General features: G+C 27.8%; 1 protein-coding gene across 3 annotated transcripts in view; it reads right to left on the bottom strand.

Moving 5' to 3' along the window:
• The window catches only part of LOC107449760 (apoptotic protease-activating factor 1), a 39148-nt gene that overhangs the window by 7957 nt on the left and 5590 nt on the right, over positions 1–25601 (bottom strand). For all 3 annotated transcript variants that reach the window (XM_087154111.1, XM_043055867.3, XM_087154112.1), the window contains exons 3-13: positions 22773–23601; positions 20684–20943; positions 18049–18219; positions 14114–14368; positions 11980–12149; positions 11443–11563; positions 9911–10061; positions 7459–7637; positions 6750–7382; positions 1706–1831; positions 52–177 (exon numbers count right to left, since the gene is read on the bottom strand). In XM_087154111.1, the coding sequence (XP_087010237.1) occupies positions 52–177; positions 1706–1831; positions 6750–7382; positions 7459–7637; positions 9911–10061; positions 11443–11563; positions 11980–12149; positions 14114–14368; positions 18049–18219; positions 20684–20943; positions 22773–23601 (3021 nt within the window). The remainder of the gene's footprint in view (positions 1–51; positions 178–1705; positions 1832–6749; positions 7383–7458; positions 7638–9910; positions 10062–11442; positions 11564–11979; positions 12150–14113; positions 14369–18048; positions 18220–20683; positions 20944–22772; positions 23602–25601) is intronic.

The following is a 25601-nucleotide window of genomic DNA, read 5'->3' as shown; positions in this document are numbered from 1 at the left end:
TATAAATGATTTGAATTATAGTGAAAGGGGACAAAAGATAAAGAAACTTACTTTAATAGTTGTATCCTCTGAGCATGAAAAAAATGTGAGATCAGTTTTAGAATGTAGTATGTAATTAACTTGTTTTAAATGAGAAGGGGATAATGATCTTGAAGCATTAGTAGCTAAATTAATAATCTGCAAGCAAAAACCAATCATTATTTGTGAACAAAAAAGGAAACGAAGAATCATTCAATGTACAGTGCAAAAAAATAAAAACTTTAATAACTTTCATTTAGTTTGACTTTTCATTTACTATCAAACGTTATATTTTAAAATTACATAATTTAAAATGAGGTAAAAGCTAATATACCTATAACAATAATAATCTAAAAAAATGAATTTAATATGAAGTTAACTTAGCATAAACGAGTTTTAAAAATGTTTGTAAGTTTTTTGATCGACCAAAAAGTTTTAAAGATATGGCAGAATAGGTAAGAAGTTAAAGTTATAAATTTGCGACCACTCTCCTGACAAAACTATAGAGACCATATTTTACAGATTGATTGGAGATAAAAACTACTGTATTAATCTTTCTTCTTCTTCTTTAGCACGACAGCCCCTTACAGGCCTTGGCTGCCTCAACCATGCGTAGCCTCCTATCCATGGCGACTTTTTTCCAGTTGTTAATCTTTATTACTTTGAGATCTTTAGTAGTGCCATCCAGCCATCTAGTTGGAGGTCATCCTCTGGCTCGAGATCCAGAATGATTTTAAAAGGTGGCGATTCGTACTGCATTGTTTTCTGGACCTCTCCAGATATGGCCAAGCCATCTTAATCTATTGCTTCGGATGACCTGCACTATCTGTGGCTGTCCATAGAGTCTATATAATTCAAAGTTGTATCTGATTCGCAAACAGCCTCTTTCCTGTACTGGGCCAAAAATATTTCTAAGGATTTTCCTTTCAAAAACACCAAGAGTACGCTGAGTATCTGCATTTAGTGTCCATGATTCACTTGCATAGAGCAATACATGTAGAATAAGAGTCTTATAAATTTTAATTTCGGTTTTTCGACTGATTAGGCTTGATCTTAATTGCTTTTTTAGTCCAAAGAAACACTTGTTTGCCATTTTTATTCGGTTGTCTACTTCTGTTTTTATGCTGTTTGGGTCATTGATCATTGATTAATCTTCTGAGGGTCAAAAATTCAAATGCGTAGGAAAAAGGATAAATTTATTTAGTAAAACTACATTTTAGTGTCTGATTTCATGACTTAAAACAATGCATTCAGAAATTAATAAGCATATTTGAGGTCAAATCTTCAAGCTATTAGGATAGTGCATTAGCATATTTAATTGCACATTAATTCAATTATTAGATAAAGAAACATTTTAATATCCTACTGGAAATTATTTCTTTTGGCAATAGAAAGATGAAAAATGTTATTTTATACTAATTCTATTCTTGGAATCTTGCACTATATTAGATGACAATAATTTCTGAAATTCTGATTTAAGTTCTGCAATTTTTCTTCCAAATAAAAGTAAATGTTTTCAAGCAGGAATTACTTTACCAATTTTCCAATTGATTTCACCCTATTTAACATTAGATATAAGTATGCAAAATATTACTGTAGAATTGAAAATTAATGGGTTAATAATTATGCCATTGAATATTTAATAAAGATACTTTGTGCAAAACAAACTTAAATTTTTAAGACTTACCTTCAAGTGTCCATTTTTCATCCCATAAACAATTTCTGAGCAATCATAAGATATTGAGCATGCTGAGATATCGGACTCTTCAGGGTCAGACTGGAAAACTAACTCATTTACTTCACTTTTTCTTACCTGAAGAAAAGAAATGTATTGAGACTATGCGGAATAATGATTCTCAAGCTGAAATCATAATCAGAAATCAACTTTTTTTCAAATATGGGTAAACAGTTTCTCATATGCAAACTCATCAACTAATATTTCTCAACACTTTTATAACGGAAACGAAAGTTTAGTACAATTTTGCTGTTTTAGAGCAAGTGGAAGTATATAAAAATGACTATTTTAAACACACCAAAAATAAATTGGCACGGAACAGTATCAGAGCACTATTGTGAAAAAACTCATACATGGAAGATGATGAAAAAAATGATTAGCAGTTTCAAACGGGGGGATGAATTGGAGTAGGATAACAGTCTCATAATGCAAAAATGCTTGCAATGGATCAAGTTGACACAGATATTGAACAATTTTCCAAAAACACTATTAGTATTCAGAAGTTTAAAAGAAGAAAGAATTGGAACAGGATTAGAGCAACATAGTTCAAAAAATATCTAGCAGTTTCAAACAACACAATAATGAATTGAAAAAGGATTAAAGCTCTATCACTCAAAAATGTTTGGTATGAATTATATTATATTATATCTGTCGTTGAACAGCCGACCCAATTTTGGGTTTATGTTACTAATGTTCAACTCCGTAGCCGAACCCATCCAGAAGACAAGGAAACTCCTGGATCAGTAACCCCAGACCTATGAATTATACTACATTATGAGTACTATGAATTATATTATATTATATCTGTCGTTGAACAGCCGACCCAATTTTGGGTTTATGACTACTAATGTTCAACCTTGCAATTGCGCAAAGGTTGATTGCAAAATGCGCAGTCTTGCAATTTTGAACCCATCCAGGAGACAAAGAAACTCCTGGATCAGTACCCCCAGAGGTATTGATTTGTTATGGGAACATGAAGGGCTTTGTGAATCGACAGATTTAATGTGCACCAGTCACCATTTACTACACAGGGAGTCTTCGGCCGGCGGGGATCGAACCCACGAGCTCTTGGACATAGACACAGTGCCCTACGAACCAGGCTATCCCGGCCACTTGCTAAGAATTATATCAGTTTTGAAAGTTAAAACAGATATTGAATAATTAGAAGTTGTAATAATTTGAACAATATAATTTTGAAGCAGGTCAGAACAACTAAAGAGGCATAGCGCAGCAACAACATCAATGGAGATAATTACAGCTAAAACAAGTTTTATTTTGCTTTTAACAACTTCAACTGCATATTATAAGACATTTAGCAACCATTTTTATGCATAAGTGTTAAATAGATTTAGGGAAAAAGAAAATATACTCTACTGTATTTTCCGTCACTTTAAACTGCATAAAGTTTTCAGATTTAATCCTATGTCATTTGATTTGTTTTGAAGTATACCATTGTTTAAAACGTACTAATAAAAATATATATTAAAGGCAGCAATAAAGAAACACCTTGAGTATTTCATACAATTACAGACAAGAACTTTTTCACATTTTTTAAAATTTATTTTCAATCTTTTTGAATCTTTATCTTATAAAAAATCCTAAAATTCTATATAATATTAACAATTTAAAAATTTTTACAAATATATTTCTATAACTTCATCTAATAATGTTCCCAGTTCCACACATTCTATACTATTGCTGTGTTAACTTTATTAATGTTTTGCTAAAGATTTTTTTTCAAGAAGTGGTAAAAAAACAGAATGAAAATATTTCAGTCTGCAAAATTACTTTTGATTTAACTGACACTTAACACCACAGTCATTATCAAGGCTATCAAACACATTTGAATTAGTTAATTACAGTGGTTAAAATAATTTTAAATCAAATTTATTATACTGAATATCAAATAACTGAGCAAAAACTTTGCTACAACTGAAAAATAAAATCTTTTGCAAGAAAACTACTTTCAAAAAAATTTTTCAAAATTTTTTTTATTTTTTATTTTGCAACTTTTTTCTAAAAAAAATTTTTTTAATACTGTTTTTTAACTCAACTGATTCTATGCTAATGCTAAATAACACTGAGAATCTGTTAGAAACTTTTTTTTAACTTTAGATAATTAAATATAAACTCAATGTTGAAATAACAGCATGGTAAATACTTTTATTTTTCTTAAATATATATCAGGGTGGCCACTCAAATCAGATTTCAAATTTCCCTGATTTTTCCAGGTTTTCCAGATAAAAATCTTAAGATTTCCAGGTTTTTGTTTCTTTTTTCTTATAAAGTATAGGATGTGTACAAGAAAAGTGTCTATATTATAAAATATTTTATTCAAAATGTTATTTTTTTAACATATCATCTTGAAAAAAATAATTTATTTTGACAATTTTCAAGATTTTTTTATTTATTTTTTAATGTTTTGGCACAAAATTTTGAATCAAAAATCATATATTGACCAACAAAGGAGCCTTTTTTGTTTAAAATTAAAATATGTTATAAGAGGTTAAAATGAAATAGAAAAAATTAGCATTAATGCAACAATTGTAAAAATTTGTCGACAAACATTGCTGTTAGTGATTGTAAAAAAATGTGTGATTGGTTGGTTTGCTCAGAAAAAATAATTCACAGATTTCTTTGAATAGGAGTAGAAAAGCTTTCAGAAAAAGAGTGCGATATAAAATCTATTATCATAAAATTATAACCAACTAATTTTTGGAGAATTTTATAAAGTTAAAAATACAAAAACATTTTGTCAAAATAGAGAAAAAAAATAACCACCAAAGTATCGGAACAAACTTGAGCCATAAATGGATTTAGCCCAAGGACAGAATTTAAAAACAGAAGCTAATATCCTAATTCCCTTTTTCCACCAGAATCTTACCTAAATTTTCCTAAATTCCCATAGCGGCCAAAAGTTTGCACATTTGTTTAGCAACCGTGGAAGAATTTTATATGGCATTCTTGTTTAACAGAACTATAATGGAGCAAATTTTGATGCAAGCAAAGTATCGCTAAGTTGATGATATTTCAACTGTTTGGCGATACATTTCCGTTAAAAAAAAGTGGGTTTATAATGGATGAAATAATTTAAATTAAGAAAATTAGCAAATAATTTAAATTAGTGAAATTTGAAAAATCATCAAAGAAAAATTTCCAGCTTTTCTTTAAAAATCCCTGATTTTTCCAGGTTTTTATCCAAATTTCCCTGATATTTCCAGGTTTTTTCCAGTATAAAAAAATTCCCTGATAATTCCAGGTTTTCAAGGTTTTCCAGGTGGGTGGCCACCCTGTATATATATATATATATATATATATATATATATACAGTGAAACCTCCGTTAAGCGGACATTCATGGGACCAAAAAATTTGTCCGTTTATGAGAGTTGTCCGTTTACGGGAAGGGTACCCCAATAGCGAAATTTAACACCGTAAATTGTTTCTAGAATATTCTTAAAGATGTATAAATAATTAAATAATATCTACAAGGATACTGTAAATATCTACACGAATATTTATTTAAACAATAAGAAAGATTAAAAAGAATATATAAAAAAGTTTGATATAAATACATAATTCTGGATGTAGCTACAGATAAATAAATATAATTTTCCTATTAGCATAGATACTCAAGTTAGACATATAATACCAAATAGGAGCGTACTGTCCTCAGTCCGTTTCAATTATTAGGTTCACATGCCCTTACACCTACTTATGATTTGATAGGGAACATGGGTAATACCTTCTTGGAAAATAAACCTCCCATGATTCACAGAAAAAAAAGTAATGCATACCTGTAAGTCATGAGGACCTATGGAGATGATTATTCACAATTGATCATCAAGTGTCTAAATAAATGTTTCATTTATATAAACACCTCAAAGATTGTACTTCTGTTCTCTTTTTTTTACCCCAGTTCTGTTAAATACAGTCTTCAAATTGATAAGAAAATGAAAGAAATTTTCAATGGGGAAGAAGCATTGAGAGAAGTCATTTCAACTTGAGGGGTCTCATAACCTGTGTGGTCCAGATGAAAAGATCAAAAGATGTCAGAATTATTTCAGGAGTGCAGTACCATTTTCTCTCCTTTCTTTACAAAGATAAGGCAAGGTGACAGGAGAAAGATTGATTTTTTGGTGGTGAAATAGCTTAACAAATATTTTTAGTTATGGATAAGGCAAAAAGTTTTATTTACATGCTTTAAAAATGGTGAAAAGTTGCATTTTTTTAGCTTGTAATTTATTTAGAAAAAGTAGTGTCCAGTTTGTAGAGATAAAAAACAACATTTCAGGATCAAAATGACTGTCCGCGTCCGGTTACGGGAGTGTCCGCTTTGCGGAGAATGTACGTAATGGTTTATTCATAGAAGATTCCCGGGGAATTAACAATATGCCCGTATTGAGAGGCGTCCGTTTTGCAGGAGTGTCCATAACAGGAGGTTTCACTGTATATATATATATATATATATATATATATATATATATATATATATATATATATATATATATATATATATATATATATATATATATATATATATATATATATATATATATATATATATATATAAATAAATAAAATTTATAATTGCAATACTAAAGCTTTATGGCAACATTTCCAATTTTTAAACTGGCAAAAGTGGATAGTCCATTAGAACAGTGTATTGCAGAATGATTCAGTGGCGAATGGGTGAATTGAATAAAGAAACCATATTTAATGACAAACAAATTTAATAATAGTAAAACAATATGATGGTACAAATTAGGGCCTTCCAATAAGCCATCCAGTTCAATCCATTGCCTGCCACATAAGTGATTGCAGAACTATTGTCAGTGATTACAATGCCCTCTTATGGTGAGGCAGAAATTCGTAAGAGAGTGCTTAGTTATTCAAGGCAAGACAAAATTTAATATTTTACATCTGAATGTTTACAACTGTACAATAATTTTAAAAATAAATAAGTGAAATATTGAAGAAAATAAAAATGTAACTAACCTCTACATGGTTGAAATAATCAGATGAAGCAATAAATATCTCTTCAGCCATCTTTCGAACACTTAAATTGTTTTCGAAGGCGGTGAATGGTGTATTTCTGATTGTTGAAGTATCATAAATGATATATCGGTTTAAAGATCCAGTCAGCAGCCTAGAATCATCTTTGGAAAATGAAACAGAGACAACCTCATCGCAGTGGCCAAGCAAAAAGTCAACAATTTTCTGGTAACGGAGATCTATTATTATAACTTCAGCAGATGATGTGCCACAAGCCAACAAGATGCTATTGGCACATACGCAGCAGCTAGCAATCAAATCATTCCTCTTCCAACCGTCATTAATTTCAACTCTCTCTGATGAAGAAAGATTCCATTTTGATAAGGTATTGTCATGTGCAGATATAAGAAATTCTTGGCCAACGAAACAAAACTGTTGTACGAAGATGCCATCATGAAATAACATTTTGGTTAAGTGGCCAGTCTCAAAATTATAAAGATGAACAGTATCTCCAACAGTTGCGGCAAATACAGAATCATCAGGGCTAAATGCAACAAACTTGCAACTAGAAGCAGCGGAAATTTTATGCTTATAATGCAGGATGAATCTAGCTTCACTAGATAATAACTCCCAAACCTAGAAAGAAGATATTAAGGTAAACAATTAAGTCCCTCAAAGAAATTAAGAAAAAATTTGAAGATACATGACTTACAAATATCAATCCACCTTCATCACTTGAGATTATGTGAGTATCACTGTTTGAGAAGGCACAGCAAAGGACTCTAGAATCATGCGACAAAAATGTGTACACAGATTTATCAACAGGAGATTCTATACCGTTTTCCTGACTAGGGCTTGATTTTAAAGACAATCTTTTCTTGCTCTGGAAGCCTAAGAAAATACATAAAAAGATATAAATTAAATTAATCGAAGAGAACAGTTATAACATCAATAAATATAGTTTGAATTAAGAAGAAACAGATATTTCATCACCATTAAAGTTGCAAGAAAGGCAGCATGGCTGACTTTATTCAAAAAAGACCAGCCAGTCTTTTTAACTGAAATCTTATTAGAAACATTTAACACTTAGGTACAGTGTACCAAAAAAAAAAAAGGAACACCCTGAATAACTTTTAATCTAATGATCGGATCTTTATGTTCCAGGACTCAATCTTCATTGTTCAAGGAGTTGACTTCCAATATGTTAATTAATTGGTGCAGATGATATTTTACGTTACAGAATCAGACATAAAAACTGAAATTCTCTGAATAAGCATTCCTTTTTTCTTTTTTTTGTTGTTGACGGATTCGAATTTCTGATCACCAAAATATAAGGTATAGCCGCAATCTGAGAAATATGGCAGTGTTTTGATCATAGAAAAAAAATGGGTGAGAATTTCTCACCCTTTCTCAAACACAGGGTGAGATTTTAAAAAGTTAAGTGAGATTTACGGTAAACGCGTGGTTGCAGACAAATGTGTTCTGAAAGGGGTTCCGTGGTTGTGTTCTGCTGTTCGAAAAGGTTCTGAACAATACTGGTATATAGGGAAGCTAGATAATGGGGCAAATGTTGAAAATAATGAAAGATCCAGCAAGAAAAGTGAAACGGATTTTATTCTAAATGGCGTAATTTGTAGCTTTTTCCAAAATACGAGAAATTCGCGAATTTTGAAATCGATTTATAGAATGCGCGAATTTCTCGCGGTAATCAATTTTTAATGCGAGAAAAGAAAAAAATATGCGAGATTCTCGCGTTCTCGCGCTGTAGTGAAAACACTGTATGGTACCCATAATTTGGTCAGGAGAGCAGTCCAAGGGTTGGACTCCATAAGTTTATTTTACTTTTGGCGTATTTCTCTATGTCTCGAGAACTTTTTAAGCAAATTAAAAAAAATTTGCACACAATTTTAAAATTCCTTCACCCAAACAAAATTCCACATAACAAGTAAATATGTATTACTTTTTCTAATTTTATTTAATAAAATTCTGAATTGTAAGGTATACGATTTTTTACATCATTTTAAAGAAAGTAATTTTACGTTACAAAATACAAAATTTGACGGGAATCGGTTTAATAGTTGCTCAGCAATTGAATTTTTGAAGTATAGTACTTTTTATAACGCAATTGTTTTAGTATTATTACTTTTAATAACTAAACAAATTAACAGATTGGATGATAAATTGCAATTTTACACATTTTTATTTATAATATTTAATAAGTATAATAATAGATTATGGTTTTCTAAAAAAGTAGTGAAGTAGTAACTACATTTCAAAAATAGCTTGTAATTACTACATTTAAAGAAAAATTAGTTGTAGCAGTAGTTAACTATATTTGTAATAAAGTTGCAGTTGTTAAAACTACAAAAATAATTCCAACTACTGCACTTAAGTGAATTTGAGTACTTTGAATTCCTACAACATAAATTTACAGCTACTATTATAAATTCACAGCATCTGTAACAACTTTGTAAAAACAACTGTTTACTTTTAAAGTATTTTCAAAACAAAACTAATTTAACAAAATATATCAATTGATTAAAGCAAAAGGATAAAATCACATTATGACTTTATTTGGACTCATAAATTTACTCTTTAAAAAAAGAAAAATACTCATAAAAAAAGTTTGAAAAAAGGAATGAAATGCTATGCTCATTTTCATAAACAAGCATTCCAAACTTTGTCCATTTTTGTAAATATGCATTCTGAGCTTTGTCTATATTTAAAAACTCACCAATGATATACATAATTAATGTGTGTTATAATTAATATATATTAAAACAACACATTAATTATAACATATATCCACAATATATGTTATAATTAATGTGTGCCTTCACTAGCTCATTTCTTTGAGGTTCATCATTAACCCTGCTGCATTTTGCAGCATTGCTCTAAATGCATAGTATTATGTATTTTAAGTACAAATCAGAGTGGTAATAATTGAGCATTGACTATTAATGTTACTTATTTTAAGCACAGAAATTCAATTTATAAAAAGAAAAATAATAGAAACATTTCGAAACTATCAAAATTTTAAAGATATTTTTCAACATAATAACTTTCTTATTATTTAACATTAGTACAGCTTTCATTGGACTCTATTTACTTTTCACAATTCAGAAATTTAAATAATTCAGAAATTTAAATGAAAATTTATTTACCTGCAATAGGATTGATTGCAAAGACTTTAACAGTCTTATCATCAGACGCAGTAACTATTTTCAGGTTTTTGTGATCAAAAGCACAATAGTTTACAGTACTTGAATGGCCACATAGCTCTTGCACAACCTCAGAGGTCTCAGTAGATATTATCTAAAAAAAATTAAATTAAGAAACAGAATTTAAAATTTGATTTTCTTTTTTTTTTTTTGAAGTATGAGACTGACCACTGTTTGAAAAATATAGACCAATTAAATCAATTCATAAAAAACAAATTAAAACTAATGAGAGTTAAGTGTCAAAAGTTGAATTAATACATTAATAATAATACAGTCTCCATTTGAAAGCATTAAATACTTGATATCAACAGTCACCACAATGATTATTTCCAGATATGGAAATGTGACTGTTGAAAATGTCAAGTTTGCTCAGTTGAAATGTTCCTATAATTGAAATATTTAAGAGGATACGATACCGCCAGAGAAACTTTCCATGGCAGATAATGTTTCATTTCCATTGATAATTCGAAATTTTAAGTAGAGAAAAATTGAGTTCAGATAAACCTATTGTAAATCATGAAGTTTCATATGATTAATTTTTTTTTCTTCAGAATATGAAAATGTAAACATCTAATTTCTGTTTAAAAATATTGTTACTTCACATTTGGAAATGAAATTTTGATTAATGTTTTGAACTGTTCATAATTTGCAATGAGCTGAGAATTTATCGGGGGAGTAATGTGAAAAGTATTTCTGATAGATGGTGCTGTGTGCTATGCGACTGATACGTAAAAAAAATTGATACAGTTCCGATTCAACCACTGTATCATTATACTAAGTGGATGCATCGATTGTAATAACTCGACACATCAACTTAGAATAAAAGTTCCATACTATGGATCAAACGAATACGAACAAAATAAATATTTAGACCTCAAGATTATCTTAATTAAATTGTAAAATAAGTGCCCCACTGCTTAATCATAAGTAATTCTGCCATAATTAGTTTGCATTTTGCAAAAAAAAAAAAAAAAAAAAAAAAAAACTTTTCCAGCAAGTGAAACTTGGTTTACTCTAGATTTACCTTAAATCATTTTTAGATAACCTTAAATTACACATAAGGGTAAAAGAGAAATTGTTTCGAAGGGGATCGCTCGCAATATAGCATCTTCTTAAGTATAAGGCTTGCTTGAATTAATAAAACTCTTTTTATCTTTAAGTAACATGTTGCTCTGTTTCATTATAACCAAATTTTTTAATTGAAAATAGATCGAAAAAAGTACTAATTTGAAAACATTATTTAATCATTCAAAAACTGCAAATACATATTGTTTAAATTCATTATGTTCATTTTCTTAGCCTGAACAGTGCTTAGTTTACAAGTAGTACAAAATAAATAAAAATTATAAAATACAAAACTGTGTAATGAATAAATTACTAAATACACCATAACAAATTTTTCAATTACAATTAAAGTAAACAGTAATTACAATAAAAGTAAACTATTAATTAGAATAAAAAGTAGTATTACTTACCAGAGCCTTGTCTCCAACAACAGCCAGGAGGGAAGCATTGGAATTGTAAGTTGTGTGCGACAATTTCTCTACTTGCATGCGACGGAAATTAAATAAATTCATTTTACTCTCTTCTTTATTACTGAAAACAAATTTTGAAAAAAGAAAATACTAATTTGAGAAATAACATCTTAGAGACAAATAATACAACAGACAAATAATATAGGATTAATATAATAATTAGACAAATAATACAGGACATTTTTTTAATATTTATTTTCATCATCAGCAGAGACATTCAAACACCAAAGAATTTCTTCTAAGCTCAGATTTATTTCCAAAATTTTACATCTTAAAACTGTCTAAATATTATCAAAAGTGATAATGAGCAGAAGCAAAGCCTTTAGTACTTAAATAAAATATTTATATTCAATATAAGCCTTTAGTACTTAAATAAAATATTTAGATTCAATATGAACACATATTAAATTATCTTTATTTTAGAAGAAATACAATGTACACATAACAACAAAATAATACAAAAGTATGTCCACTTACAACCAATCATAATAAGGCTTGCCTTTTTTCTGCGCTATTATTTTAGCTTTTTGATAAACAGCAGAATTATTTGGTTCAAAAAGAGCTAACTGGACAATGTCACTTTCTACAGAACATATTTCATTAGCATAGCGATGTAAAAATGATTTAAACATCTCAATGTCATCTTTCTGAAAAATAAGAATCAATTAAATTGTACATCAATGATATTTTAAAGAAATTCATTAGTATAAATAAGCTTATAATATATATATATATAATATAATATATGATGCTTATAATAATAATAATATATAAGGATTGCTTGATAAAATATTAACTTTTCAGAACTTTTATAAAAGGAAACTTTGTAATTTAAGTGGTTGCCCACTAAAAAAATTACACAATTTAAAAGTCTATACAACAATTAAAGAATCATTAAAGTTTATGAATTATGAAGTTATTTATTTTCTAATGGTCAATTAGAAATTGCGTAACCAAATTAAAAAAAATCCTTCAAAGAAATATTGCAAATCTAAAACAATACAAACATTTATTATTTTTGGACTATTTTAACAGAAATTTAGAATTAAATAAACAAAAACCATATATAGGCATATATTGCACAGTGCTCCCCCTAAAAATATATGTCCCATTTGCCAATTCCCATGCACATTTAATATTACTTTACTAAATAGTATTGAAACATTTTGATTTGGGAAGAAATGGGCAAAGCAAACAGCAGAACTTATTGAAAAGTATGTCATAGATGAAAGATTTTTCCAGTAATTAGCCTAAAACAAAAACTCTTATGGTCGAAACAAAAAAAAAAGCCTTTCTTTTCTTTGCACCTGAAGCAATTACTTGGAGTAAAAAAAGCAAAAAATATAAAATAGACTGTATTTAAAAGAAAATTTTGAAACAAATAAATAAAAAAGCAAAAAATAGAAATTTTATTGCAGAAAAAGTTTCAAGTTAAAGAGAACAAAAATTAAAAATATAGGTCATGAAAATAAATCTATATGGAAAACTTTTGATCTAATGATAGGATCTTTAAAGGGGTGGCTTCAAATATGCTATTAAATTAATGCAGATAAAGCATGCATATGATATTTAGAGTTACGAATTCACACCCAAAATTATATTTTAAATTAGATTTCTCTGGTATCTAATTTGAAATATATTTTTGGATCTGGCTTTTTAATTTCTCTCTACTGATTTTGTTAAAAGTTTGTATTTTGCCATTTTAAATTATACTCTTTAATATTATGTAAAAATTTGTATACCTTACAATTAATTTTCTTATTTTTTTTTTAACTGTTATTAAATAAATAAAAACCTATAATAAAATTTTTATTGCATGTAATTAATTTTGGCTAGATGAATTTTTAAATTGCATGTAAAAATGTTTCAATTTACTTAAAAAGTTTTCGAAATATGGTGAAATAAATAAAAAATAAAATTAACTTTTGAGGGGTCCAAACTTTCGACTGCTTACTTAAACAAGCTATTCGGTTCATATTTTCCAGATTGCGGCTAAATAAGATATTTTGAAGATCTAAAATCCAAATTTGTTGAAAAATAAAAGGTATGTTTATTCACAGAAAGTACATTTTTGTGTCTGATTTCGTAACACAAAATATTCTCTGCAGTAATTAATTAGCATATTTGGGGCCGCTCCCTTAATTTATTAAGTCCTAGTAGTCAATCACTTCATAATAGTATCACCCCTAGGCAAAATAGGCACATAATATCTAAGATTTATATATCAGATCATCTAAATAAAGTATATGAAATGTTTCTAGCTATATCTATAGCAGGTTTTACAAAAAAATACCAGTTCTAAGAAATTTCATTTTATAAATAAAACATAATAAATTTTCTCTCAGCTCCACTACTTTTACTCCCCAGAAAGAAAAAAAAATGCCAGTTCTTGAAAGTTAGCACAAATAAGAACTCATTTAAAAATACTCTGCATTAGTATGTTTTTAATTAGAAAGCAAGTTGGTCTTAGCATTTTGAAATATGAATAATCATAGCTTGTAAATTTTAGATAAAAGGACAGAAATTATATTAATACCTAACTTTTTTTAAATTCCAACATATTTTACATTGTTATAAACTTTTCAAATAAATAAATAAAATGCAAACTCACGTTTGGAAAGAATTCTCCATAATTTTGAAAATCCAGAAATAAATAATCAGGATCCAATCTACGAATTTTCTGTTCCAGAAAATTCAAGTCAAAATAAACTTTTTCCAGCAAATCACACCTCTCAGCCTTATATAAATGATAACTAATAGTGTAAGGTATGTAGTCTTTATCATCTAACAATGAAAAATCAATTGTATCATCAATTACCCATTTTTTCATTACTTTGTTTACAAATATCTGGTGTCGTTCTATTATCTGCAAATGAAAAATTATTACTCAGTACAATACAGATGAATGGAAAAAATTAGTTTACATATTATTTTAACTTTGGATTTAACAATAAAAACTTACCTCATTGATTAATATTATAACTCTACTTTTATGTTAGTTTAATTACTATACTTTAAACATAACAATAATCTTTAAGAGCCATTTTCCCTTATTTTCTAAAAAGGTTAGTAACTTTTTTCTTAATAATTTTTGCTCTTAACAAGCTTCTGATGCTTTTATATTATTTGATAACATGATACCCAAATAAAAGAAAGAAAAAAAAAGGTAAGATATATTTGTTTTATTAGATTGTGAGCAAAGATACTTGATCATTTTTGGCCCAAGGCAAGATTTTTTCTTAAAACTTTAAAGAAATAAAAATTATTTGGTTACTAATTTCGAATCAATAATTGGCTAATACTATAAGTTTGTTTTAAGATTATTCAAAATTTTACTTTAATTTTGTAAAAACTGACAAAAACAAATGAATGAAAAAAAAAATTTTTTTTTGAAATAAATGTTTCTAAAATCTAAAACAATACTAAAAATAATATTGACTGCAGAATTGTCTGGGTATAGTTTTGTGAGGAAAAAAAAATCTAGAGAAATTCTAATAGAAAGACTGCAATCTCTCTCACATACTAACGGCTAAACAAACTTTATATTTTACTTTTTCTGAAGGGAAAGAGGATATATAAATAGCTCACAACAATCCATTTGTAGAAAACAGGGTGGTCACTCAAATTAGGTTTAAAATTCCCCTGATTATTTCAGGAAAAATTTTTTAAATTTCTATGTCATGTTTTTCCCCCCTCACAAAGTATAGAATGGGTATTTAACCCCCAAGAAAAGTGTCATTATTCTAAAGTATTTTATTTAAAATGTAATTTTTTTAGTATACAACCATGAAAAAGTTAAATTAGTTGGACAACTAAGTCAGAATTTGCTTTTTCTCTTTCAAAATTTTAATTAAAAAAATTAAGATGGATGTGGAGAAAATAATATGTTTAGCTCGTAAAATATATTGTTTTTATTGAATGTAAAATATTTCAACGGGTTACTTCAATACTGCAATGTGTTTAAGTAGTTTTTGCATGCCATTAATATCGTTGCATCAATATCTTATCTTTCTGTTTTGAAATTTAACAATTTTTACATTCAAATATAGAGCCACTTCACTGTATTTTATGCAAACAGTGCTCTTTGCGAAATTTATTGATCATATTTTCTTTAAACCAATATCTAAAGTCAAATGATTAAATAATGTTATTTGTTTTGAAGTAGCACTATTATTAACAGAGATATTAAGTATTTAAAAAAGAATGTTACAAAAGCAAAACTGTCAAATTTTTTGTTATGCATTCCATTAAAAAAATAGATAAAATTTTTCAAATTTCATTTTTTTTTTTTTTTCCAATTTGAAATTAAAATATTTTTATATTTTTATCTATCCACATGCTTTCTTCTAGTTTAGATTTGTTATTTGTTTTTTCAACTAGAAACCTGTACCTAGAAAAAGTGGGTATAAAGGATTGTAAAATTAAGAAAATTGAGAAAAAATAGGTCAGTTTTACTTTAAAATTCTCTGATTTTTCCAGGTTTCATCCAGAATAAAAATATTTAAAAAAAAACACATAATTTCAGGTATTCTCAAGATTTTTCAGATGGGTGACCACCCTGAAAAATTCGCAAAGATGATTAAAAGCATATCTAAGTATTTTTCTCATCTTCAATTTGTTTCTTCTGATCGCTGAATTTGGTAAGGAGGAGAAAAGCGTCTGAATGAGAAAGCTAGTATAGTAGGCAAAACACATTTTACTTCATAACGAAACTAATTTGCAATATGACTATATAATAACATAGATACTATTACAATTCAACAAAACAGATCAATTGTTCATAATAACAGGGGTGATTGTGAGCCCAAGTCAAAATTCCGGAAAATTCCTTGCTTAAAGAAAAAAAAAAAAAAAAAAAAAAAAAAAAAAAAAAAAAACAATTTAAATTGAAAAACTAGAAAAATATTTAAGCAAGTTTTTTTTCCTTTTTCTCAATGTTTCTTGGTTTACTTAAAAAATATTTAAAATTTTACCCATACCTATACCATTTACATATACCTGAAGAAGTAATTAAAATTTACAAACATGTCTTTCTTTCTTGAGTTCATGATTATAATAACTATTTACTGATAAAAAATGAAAATTAATCATGGATATAAGCTTATAAAGTATCTCTCTGGCTCTCCCTTACAAACAAATAAAATAAACTGTGTTTTTAAGTTCCACCTTTGAAAATTTGATTTCCGGAAACTTCTGTGATCAATGATTTTTTGAAACGTCTGGATCTTCGATCTCCGGAAACTTCCGGATCACTGTTAGCGAAAATTCTGGAAATCCGGATTTTTTCTGGAGCACAATCAGCCCTGTAATAACCTTTACAAATTTGATTGTAAATTTTGATGGGCTTGTATTCTAAATAGTTTTACTTCAAATTTGAAATCTATTGCAAATTTGAAAAAAAATCATAATTATTTTTTTGTGCCTCATTAATACTTTTTTTTAAATATGTTATTTGATATTTTTTTTCTGCAATTGTTACATTTATTATACAATCTTTTATAATCACTAACAAAACTTTGTTAAAAAAAAAAAAAAAAACTTACTCTTATTTTCTTACATTTATAAAGGTTAAATTTCCCATGAACAAATAAAAAAAGAACCAGGATTTTCAAAGCTCGAGCATTTAAAATTTTTTGCGATTCGGAATTTGTTAATTCTTTTGGATTCAGGAGAGTCGAACTTTTGCTATAATAGCAATGGCTTAAAAACGAAAATGCCAGTTGCAAAGTATTACAGTGTTTCCACTACAGCGCGAGAATCTCACTTATTTTTTTCTTTTCTCGCATTAAAAAATTATTAATGCGAGAAGATCGCGCACTATATTAATCAATTTCAAAATGAGCGAATTTTGGAAAAAAATTCGTCTTCTGCTATTTTGAATAAAATCCGTTTCACTTTTCTTCCTTGATCTTTCATTATTTTCAATATGGATCCCTGCTATCTAGCTTCCCTATTTACCAGTATAGTTCAGAACCGGCGCGAACAGCAGAATAATCCCCCCCCCCCGAATGACGGAACACCTTTCAGAACACATTTTTCTGCAAACACGTGTTCACGGAAGGTAAGATTTCTTCATGTAAGACGTTTACATTTTTTTCAATGCTACAAATTTACTAAGTGATTCCGAATTGTTCAGCATCTGTTGCAAGGTCATTTAGCACTCAAAATCGAATTAAGACAAAATATCGTATACAAATGCCTGATAAACATTTGACCATTCTAATGAGAAAAGGTGATGAAAAAGTAGATATAGAACGTTTTCCATATGACGATGCAGCAAAAATATTCAATGCTTTAAAAATTAGAAGATGTTAAAAATGTATTATAATTAAAGAAATATTTTTTTTCCAAGTCTATTCGCGTTTTTTTAATTTTTAGAAATCTCACTTAACTTTTTGAGATCTCACCCTGTTTTTGAGAAAGGGTGAGAAATTCTCTCTCATTTTTTTTCTGTAATGAAAACACTGAATTATATATATATATTTAAAAAAATAAGAAAATAGACTTACAAAAGAATTTATTAAAACTTTCACACTAGACACTTACTTCCTCTTCCGTGCACATGTCTTTTAAGGCCTCGAGACAAATGCTTTGGATTTTGTAGGAATCACCATTTTTTCCCTTTTCAGTCTGAACGAGAGACATAGAATATAGTTCGTTCATAAAACCTTCGATCTCAAATGGACTCATACAGCCTTCCCAAAGAAGAGTAAGAACCTTAAATAAATTGAATTTACTTTACTGTTAGGCATAAAATAAAGTTTAAAATTAATTTTAAAATACAGTCAAAACTCACTATAAGGAACTTGCGATATAGCAAACTTTTTAGTGTTCCCTTCAGAGCTTATATCTAACTAATGGTATTTTATACACTTATAGTGAACAGCTGAAAAATTGGTAGTTCTCTTAAACTGGACCACAGATTTGCATTACTTTCTCAGAGCTACTTTTATTTTTTTTAACAGCAGGAGTTGCGATTGCAAATGATGGAATTTCTTCACATTAAGACATCAGGTCAAATCTAATTATTGCATGATCTTCACTCATGCTTGCGAACTTATAAACACTGACATCAGTAAAACTTTTTATGAATAATTTAACAAAGCATAATAAAATAAATTGAAAAGTAACACTACATTACAAATAAATTATAAATACATAACGTGATTGCTATATTATTAAAATAAGAAGAAAATGATCCTAAATTTGCTTAGTAAAATTTTAGCTACGTTTAGTTATGTACAAAATTATCAAAAAGCATCTCAATCATTTCAATTTTAGTGACACAATATTTTACTAACAATATTTAGCAAACAACGAAGACCAACCAAGCTTACCGAACTATAAAATTATTGACTTATTACTACTTCTGAACTGCACTTAAAATTGAATTGTAGTCAATCAAAAATCACTAACTTTTTTCATAGAATGTAAAAATTAACTATTTTTTTAAAATATTTAATTCATATTTAACCAGTTAAAAATCTATAAAAAAAATTATGAACTATCATAATCACTATTTCCAACAATATATTTGTCATGTGCTAAAAAGTAATTTCGTAAAGAATTTGGATATATTCATCTATAGTGGACTTATTGATGAATCTGCAGGCTGTTCCTTATATTGGAGTTCCACTTTACTTCTTTTAGAAAATTATTCAAAAAAAAGTTAAATAAGATTAAATAAAAATTAATTTTCTTTGAAGTAAGACATGAAATAAAGTTTAAAACTTATAATAAGATAATGCATGTATAATGCGAAAGAAGTTTAAGCTACAAAAATAATAAACAACAAATAACCTTTAATTTTGCTCATAAAAAATTAAAACAGTAAAAAAACTCAATTCAACAAAAATTTATTTATGTAAAATTTTATAAAATGAAAGATTTTTATCTTTATTACTACTAAAAAATATTTATTTGATACTTTAAAAAAAGATAAGTTACATTTTTTAAGAAATTTAAATTGTCATCAAGTTAACTAAGTACTTCAACTAAGAACATGTCAGATATTCAGATATAGCTAATTTAGTCTAAAATCTTTAGTTTAGAATATATATAAATATATATATATATATATATATATATATATATATATATATATATATATATATATATATATATATATATATATATGCATACAAAAAAGTTATGATAATATACTTCTGTACTTCATTTAAAATAATAAATAAACAAACAAATAAAAAAAACTTAAACTTTAATAAAAAAAACTAGTTCTGGCAAGATTTTTGACTTTTTGGTATAATCATATAAAATTTATAGATGAAGTTTAGATCAGAAAGATTTTGACAGAACAGTAAAAATCTTGCTTTTTACTGTCAAAATCCTTCCTATACAAAACTGTGCAATCATGACTAGATTCTGTAGAAATGTTATTTCAGTAAAACTAAAAAAATTTAAAAACTGATAATAACACTAAAATACAGTATTAAATTATTACTTAAACAATTATGTAATGTGATTTCGGGCATCTAAAAGAAATTTAAATAAAAACAATTAAGTTATAAATAGTTAGTGATAGAAGTGGTGATAAAAAAGGTACAGTAAAATCATCCAATATTAACTAACAATAAATAGCTAAGACAGTGGTAAATAAACTATAACAGGTAAAGAGAAAAAATATATATATTCTTGTATAATAAATGTAAGTTTAAAGTAAAGATAATAAATAAAAAACAAATTTGTCTTCTTAATATTTTAAAACTATTATGAGCTTTTAAGTAAAAAAGTCATGTAGTCAATAAGTAATATGTCTATAGTTTTACGTATTTTAAAGTTTATTAAAATTATCTTAAAATGCAAGAAATAGTGGCATGTCAATTGATGCTGAGCTAAAATAAAATACCAGTAACAAAAAGAATAATGCAAATTAGATTGCATTTTGAGTTTTAAGTACTATTTTAACTATTTTCAAATTTATAGGTTTTGGCGCACTTAAACACTTCTCCTACATCCAATCAAAAACTAATTTTAACCTTCTAAAACTTAATGGGCAATTTTTATTGAATGCAAAAAACAAAATTAATACAAATGAGAACTTGATTGGGGTGTGAAAATTTTTGACCACAGGTGAAAATTTTTCACCAATCAGGTTCTCTTTTGCGAGCGAAAAATTTGCATGCAAATTTTTCGCATACAGTGAGAAATTTTTACTACTTACTGAATGAGGAACAGGGAAATCTCTGTAAAATATTGCAAAATCTAAGAAATATTTTTTTAGATCTGGAAGAGATTTTTCAAGCTCATTTATGCAAAAAGTAATCATATTTTTATTTTTATCCCACTTGTCTCTAGAGGTAGACCTCTGACGAAAAGCGTTGTTGACACTCTCAGCGAGTTTCTTATTCAGCTCCATAAAACTCTCCTTCACTTTAAAATCTTGCATCATACTTCCAATCAGATTAGCAATCATTGGTGATCCTAAAAGGTTAAAATTTCTGTTACTTTAAATAAAATTTTGCGATCTTTTCAGTGTGGTTACAAACAAAAAAATTGCTAAATTTTGACTGATTATTTTTAAACTGATTTTGCCAAGTTTTCCAGATTTTTTTAAAGCAATAACCTAAATTTGAAGTGGAACATTAGTAGTCGCAAACCCAAAAATTGGGTCGGCTGTTCAATGCGGTTATAAAATTATTTAAAAAAAAGTTATAGCATAAATATCAGGCATGCCCTATTTTTATGAATTCGTGCATAGACTAGCATAAGTGTTAAAAATAGAACTTAAAATATTTTGAAATATTAATTATCAACAAAATGAAATTTAAGGTCAAACTTATAAACTTTAGAAAGTTAAACAAATAAATAAACAAATTGAGATTGAAAAGTGTTATATTTGACATAGTAGAAAATATTATTTCACTTTCGTCCATCATTTAACTACTTTTTACTGATATACAATAGACCTTTATCTATTGCCCCAGTATTTTTAGTTTTCCTGTCCATATTACCTCATTTTAAGGGTTCCACCAAAAATGCTATTCTTAGAATATTACCCGATAAAATTATTTTTTAAAACTAACATATTCTCATGTCTATCATTCTGAAATTCTACAAATATTTTTTAAAAAAATTGAATTGAGAACAGGGTGCGTAGCCAAATTATTCAACAAAAAATAAGCACCTTTTAAGCATTTTTCAAGCACTCAAAAATATTTTTAAGAACTTTAAAAAAATATATAATTAGGCAGGGTTGGCAAGTTTTTGACAATTGATGGTTTTATCCGGATTTAACCATCATGTCAAAAAAAAAAAACTTTAGTTTTGCAGGCATAGTTTTTGACAATTGTCAAAAATCATGTAATTTTGAATCATAAAACGAATGGCGTTTTCATACGCTAAGGACCGACGGTACGCCGAAATAGATTGGGGTTGAATGAATTATGAAAACGTTGAATAGAACAATGTGAACTGAGTCCTTTTGCATAATTCGAAACGAAAATCAACATAGTAAAGGAAAAATCTCATTTTAAAAAAGGGAAAATTAAGCACTTTTTAAAAACATCCAATGAAAAAAAGCACTTTTTAAAAACGCTACGCACCCTGTAGAAGAAAAAAAACAGATATCTTATCATGTTTGATATCATTAAAATTTAAAAATTTGTGATGCTATCAGCCCAAGAGATGATTGAAGCTAAGCAGTGATACCGATGCAGGTCCAAAAAAAGCACTTTTTAAAAACGCTATGCACCCTGTAGAAGAAAAAAAACAGATATCTTATCATGTTTGATATCATTAAAATTTTGAAATTTGTGATGCTATCAGCCCAAGAGATGATTGAAGCTAAGCAGTGATACCGATGCAGGTTTCGAAGAAAAGCCTTTGAAACAATGAGGAACTTTACTTCCTGTATTCAGACAAATTTAATACAGAAAAAGGGAATGTTCAAATGAAAACCAGCTTTAATTTAATTTTACTAATAAAGACAAAGTAAGAAAAACTCTAAATGGTCTTTATTTTAAAAATGATATGCAAATACTTTGTCTTTTATTTTTTTAAAACATTTGGGCATTAAAAATCCCGTCATCAATTAATATAGTAATTGAATTCATTGCGACTACAAACTAACACAGGGTCAAATGTTAACTTAAAACAAAATAATAAATGCTTGGGGAGCAAATAATTAAAACCTTGTTGAAAAAAATAATAAAAATAAATAAAATAAATCAGAATAGAAATTTCCAGCAAAAAAAAAAAAAAAACAGTTATTATTAATAACTTTGAAGAAACTAAATTCGATAAATACTAACCATTACATTTTTCACAAATATCATCAACTACATCAGGCAGCTCTTCAAGTTTGCATTTGACATGAAGAGAAAATAATTCTTTGATTTCAGTTTTTTCCAAGTCATCCTGACAATTTATGTAAGTAACATATGAAGAAACATCATCTACTACATTTTTATGTCTTGTAGTTACTAAAATAGGACAGCCCACGTCTAATGCCCTAATAATCCTGGAACACCTAACATCATCTAGAATTAGAAGAATTCTGGGGAGTTTTGATATTTTCCTTCTTAAATCTTCTAATAAACTTTCATGAGCCAGATGTTCGTTTCCATAAGAATCATTTTGTTTAATATGAGGATAAGCATCTAAAAACTTGTACATTTTCTTAACTTTAAGTTTAACTTCTTCTTCACTATCAAGATAACCAACTTGAATCCAAAAAATACCATCAGGAAACTCATTTTCTAACAACTTTAAGTTTCTTAGAGCGTCAGCTGCTAAAACGGTTTTTCCAGATCCGACAGGGCCAAACATTACAATCCAATGACGATTTTCATTTAGCTTCGCTTTTATAACTGCTTGCTTTAATTCTGTACGAACTCTGACAACTTTCGTTTCACGTAAAAGGTGATAATTAACTTGAAACGGCACACCTCCGTTTGCTAACGTCTCATTTAGAACATTAGTTAGCTGGTTAAAATGCACTTCTAATCTTTCTGCCAGCCATGGGTATGTTTCACATCCATCTTCATCTTTTTTCAGAACTTTTATAAATTCGTGCATGGCATCAGGTGTTTTTTCAACTAAAATTTTAAAAAGTTTTTCAACTTGTGCAGTTGTTTCACCCTGGAATATAATGTAAAATATTGAATTAATTCAAAGCATAAAATGCTATTTTTAAGAAAAGATACAATTCAGATGCAAATCACATGACATTATTTCAAAAAGTGATAAGAGAACAACCCATTTAACACATTAAGATATAGATTTACTGGTGAAAGCTTATGAAAAGAAATTTTCTTAAGTGTTCGTTGCAGCACAACAATTTGGGTCATTTTTTAGGAAAATGAAGACTATTTTTGGCAGATGATTTTGAGAAAATGTACTTCTCAGAATATTTAACAACTTGTAACTAGTTGGAGAATTATAAATGGTTAAACATGTAATAAAATATATCAAGCAAACCATTCTGCAATCCAGAAAAATACAGCTACAATGTTGAAATTTGATGTGCTGAAAGAGCTATTTTTATTGATAAATTCAACATTCATACTTCTTTTTAAAATTATAATTTGCGCAAAAACTTATAAAATTTTATTTTTTGCAATTTTAGAAAAAATTTTCTCCCTCTTTGCTTGAATCATTTATTCTTTGTGGCAAGAGAAAGAAGAAAATTTAATTACCTTACAGGATTTTTACTCCATAAAAACACTTCTTTGATGAACTTAAAATTTAAAAAATGAACTAATAAAAATCAAGATTTAACAAATCAAAGATTTTGCAACTGGAACACATTTCAAAACAAGAGACAATAAAATTAAATAACCAAATGCACATATCATCCCTTTGTTGACAGTCTTTGCCCAGAGGGACAATTGTTCATTATTTCATATCAATCCAAATATGATTTAAGTGAACTTGGATCAGGATTAATTTGGAGCGTTGCTTTTGATAAGAATTACTATATACAGTGAAACCTCTCAAGTGCGATCACTCTCCATTCCACGGTAAAATGATCGTTGATAGAGATTGGTCACTCTTAGGAGTTATCTTCATCACCTCTAAAATGTTATCGAAGGTTATAAGTTTTTTTGCAAGTAATTTTAATTTTACCCAATGCCATTTTCTTGGTGCAAAAATGAGACTTGTTTGCATCATGAAAACCAGATTGATGAATAAAATTTAGAATTAATAAAAATGACCTTCACTGATATAATTATGTGTAAAAACAACATTAGAATAGAACTATTATTAGATAAAATATTATTAGATAGAACTATTTGAAATAAATAAACAATCATGTTTTTTTGTTTAAGTTCTATCATAAAAATTAGTTAGCTTTAAAAAATGAGAAGAGGTTTGTTTGAGATGATTAGTTTTCTCTAAAATAACTTTTTTTCTAATTTAACTTTCAACTCTAAAACTAAATCATTGATAGCATAGTTTTTAGTGCACTCTGACTGCAAAATGAGGTGGTTGATCTCCTTTAGGGATTATTAAAAACAGCTCTCTAAATAAGAGCCACTTACAAATATTTTGAATACATTTGAATCTACTTTTTTGTTAATATTTTTAATTTTAATATTTTATTTTCGTGTTTCCTCATTTAGTGCAGAGGCTTCCCCAGTCAAAGTTTTGATGGTCTTTCCTAAAGGTTTTCTTTAACATAAAGTTTAAGGAAAAAATTCAAAAAGTGGTTGCAAATAGAGGAGGCCATTCTTAGAGGTTTCACTGTGTATTGCATCACCAAAGTGCTTGCTTCTAAAAACAAAGTATCAAAAAATGAAAATTAAATATTTAAGAAAAAAATAGTAAAAACTACATCACTCGAGAATTGAACTTTCTTCCAGCTTTTAAAAATCGGTCTAACAACATTTCTGAAATTTATTTGTACTTACAAAATTAGCTAAAAAAATATACTAATCAACTCTTTTCAATAACAGACTTAATATGCTGAGTGTATTGGAAAATTAGGCTGATTAGAAAGGTGTTAAACTAGATCAGGGGTGGGAAAACTACGGCCCGCCAGAAGGTTTTATCCGGCCCGCTGACAGAATTGAACTTGCCAATCCGTGGCGAATATAAACAATATACATAATCTATCCATTTTCTTGTCTACTTTGTTT

The sequence above is a fragment of the Parasteatoda tepidariorum genome, chromosome 10 (genome assembly GCF_982258835.1).
Source record: "Parasteatoda tepidariorum strain Cologne lab strain chromosome 10, Ptep-v5.0, whole genome shotgun sequence".
In the NCBI taxonomy this organism is placed as follows: Eukaryota; Metazoa; Arthropoda; class Arachnida; order Araneae; family Theridiidae; genus Parasteatoda; species Parasteatoda tepidariorum.
The sequence above is the reverse complement of the archived record's forward strand: the minus strand, read 5'-3'. Positions and strand labels throughout refer to the sequence as shown.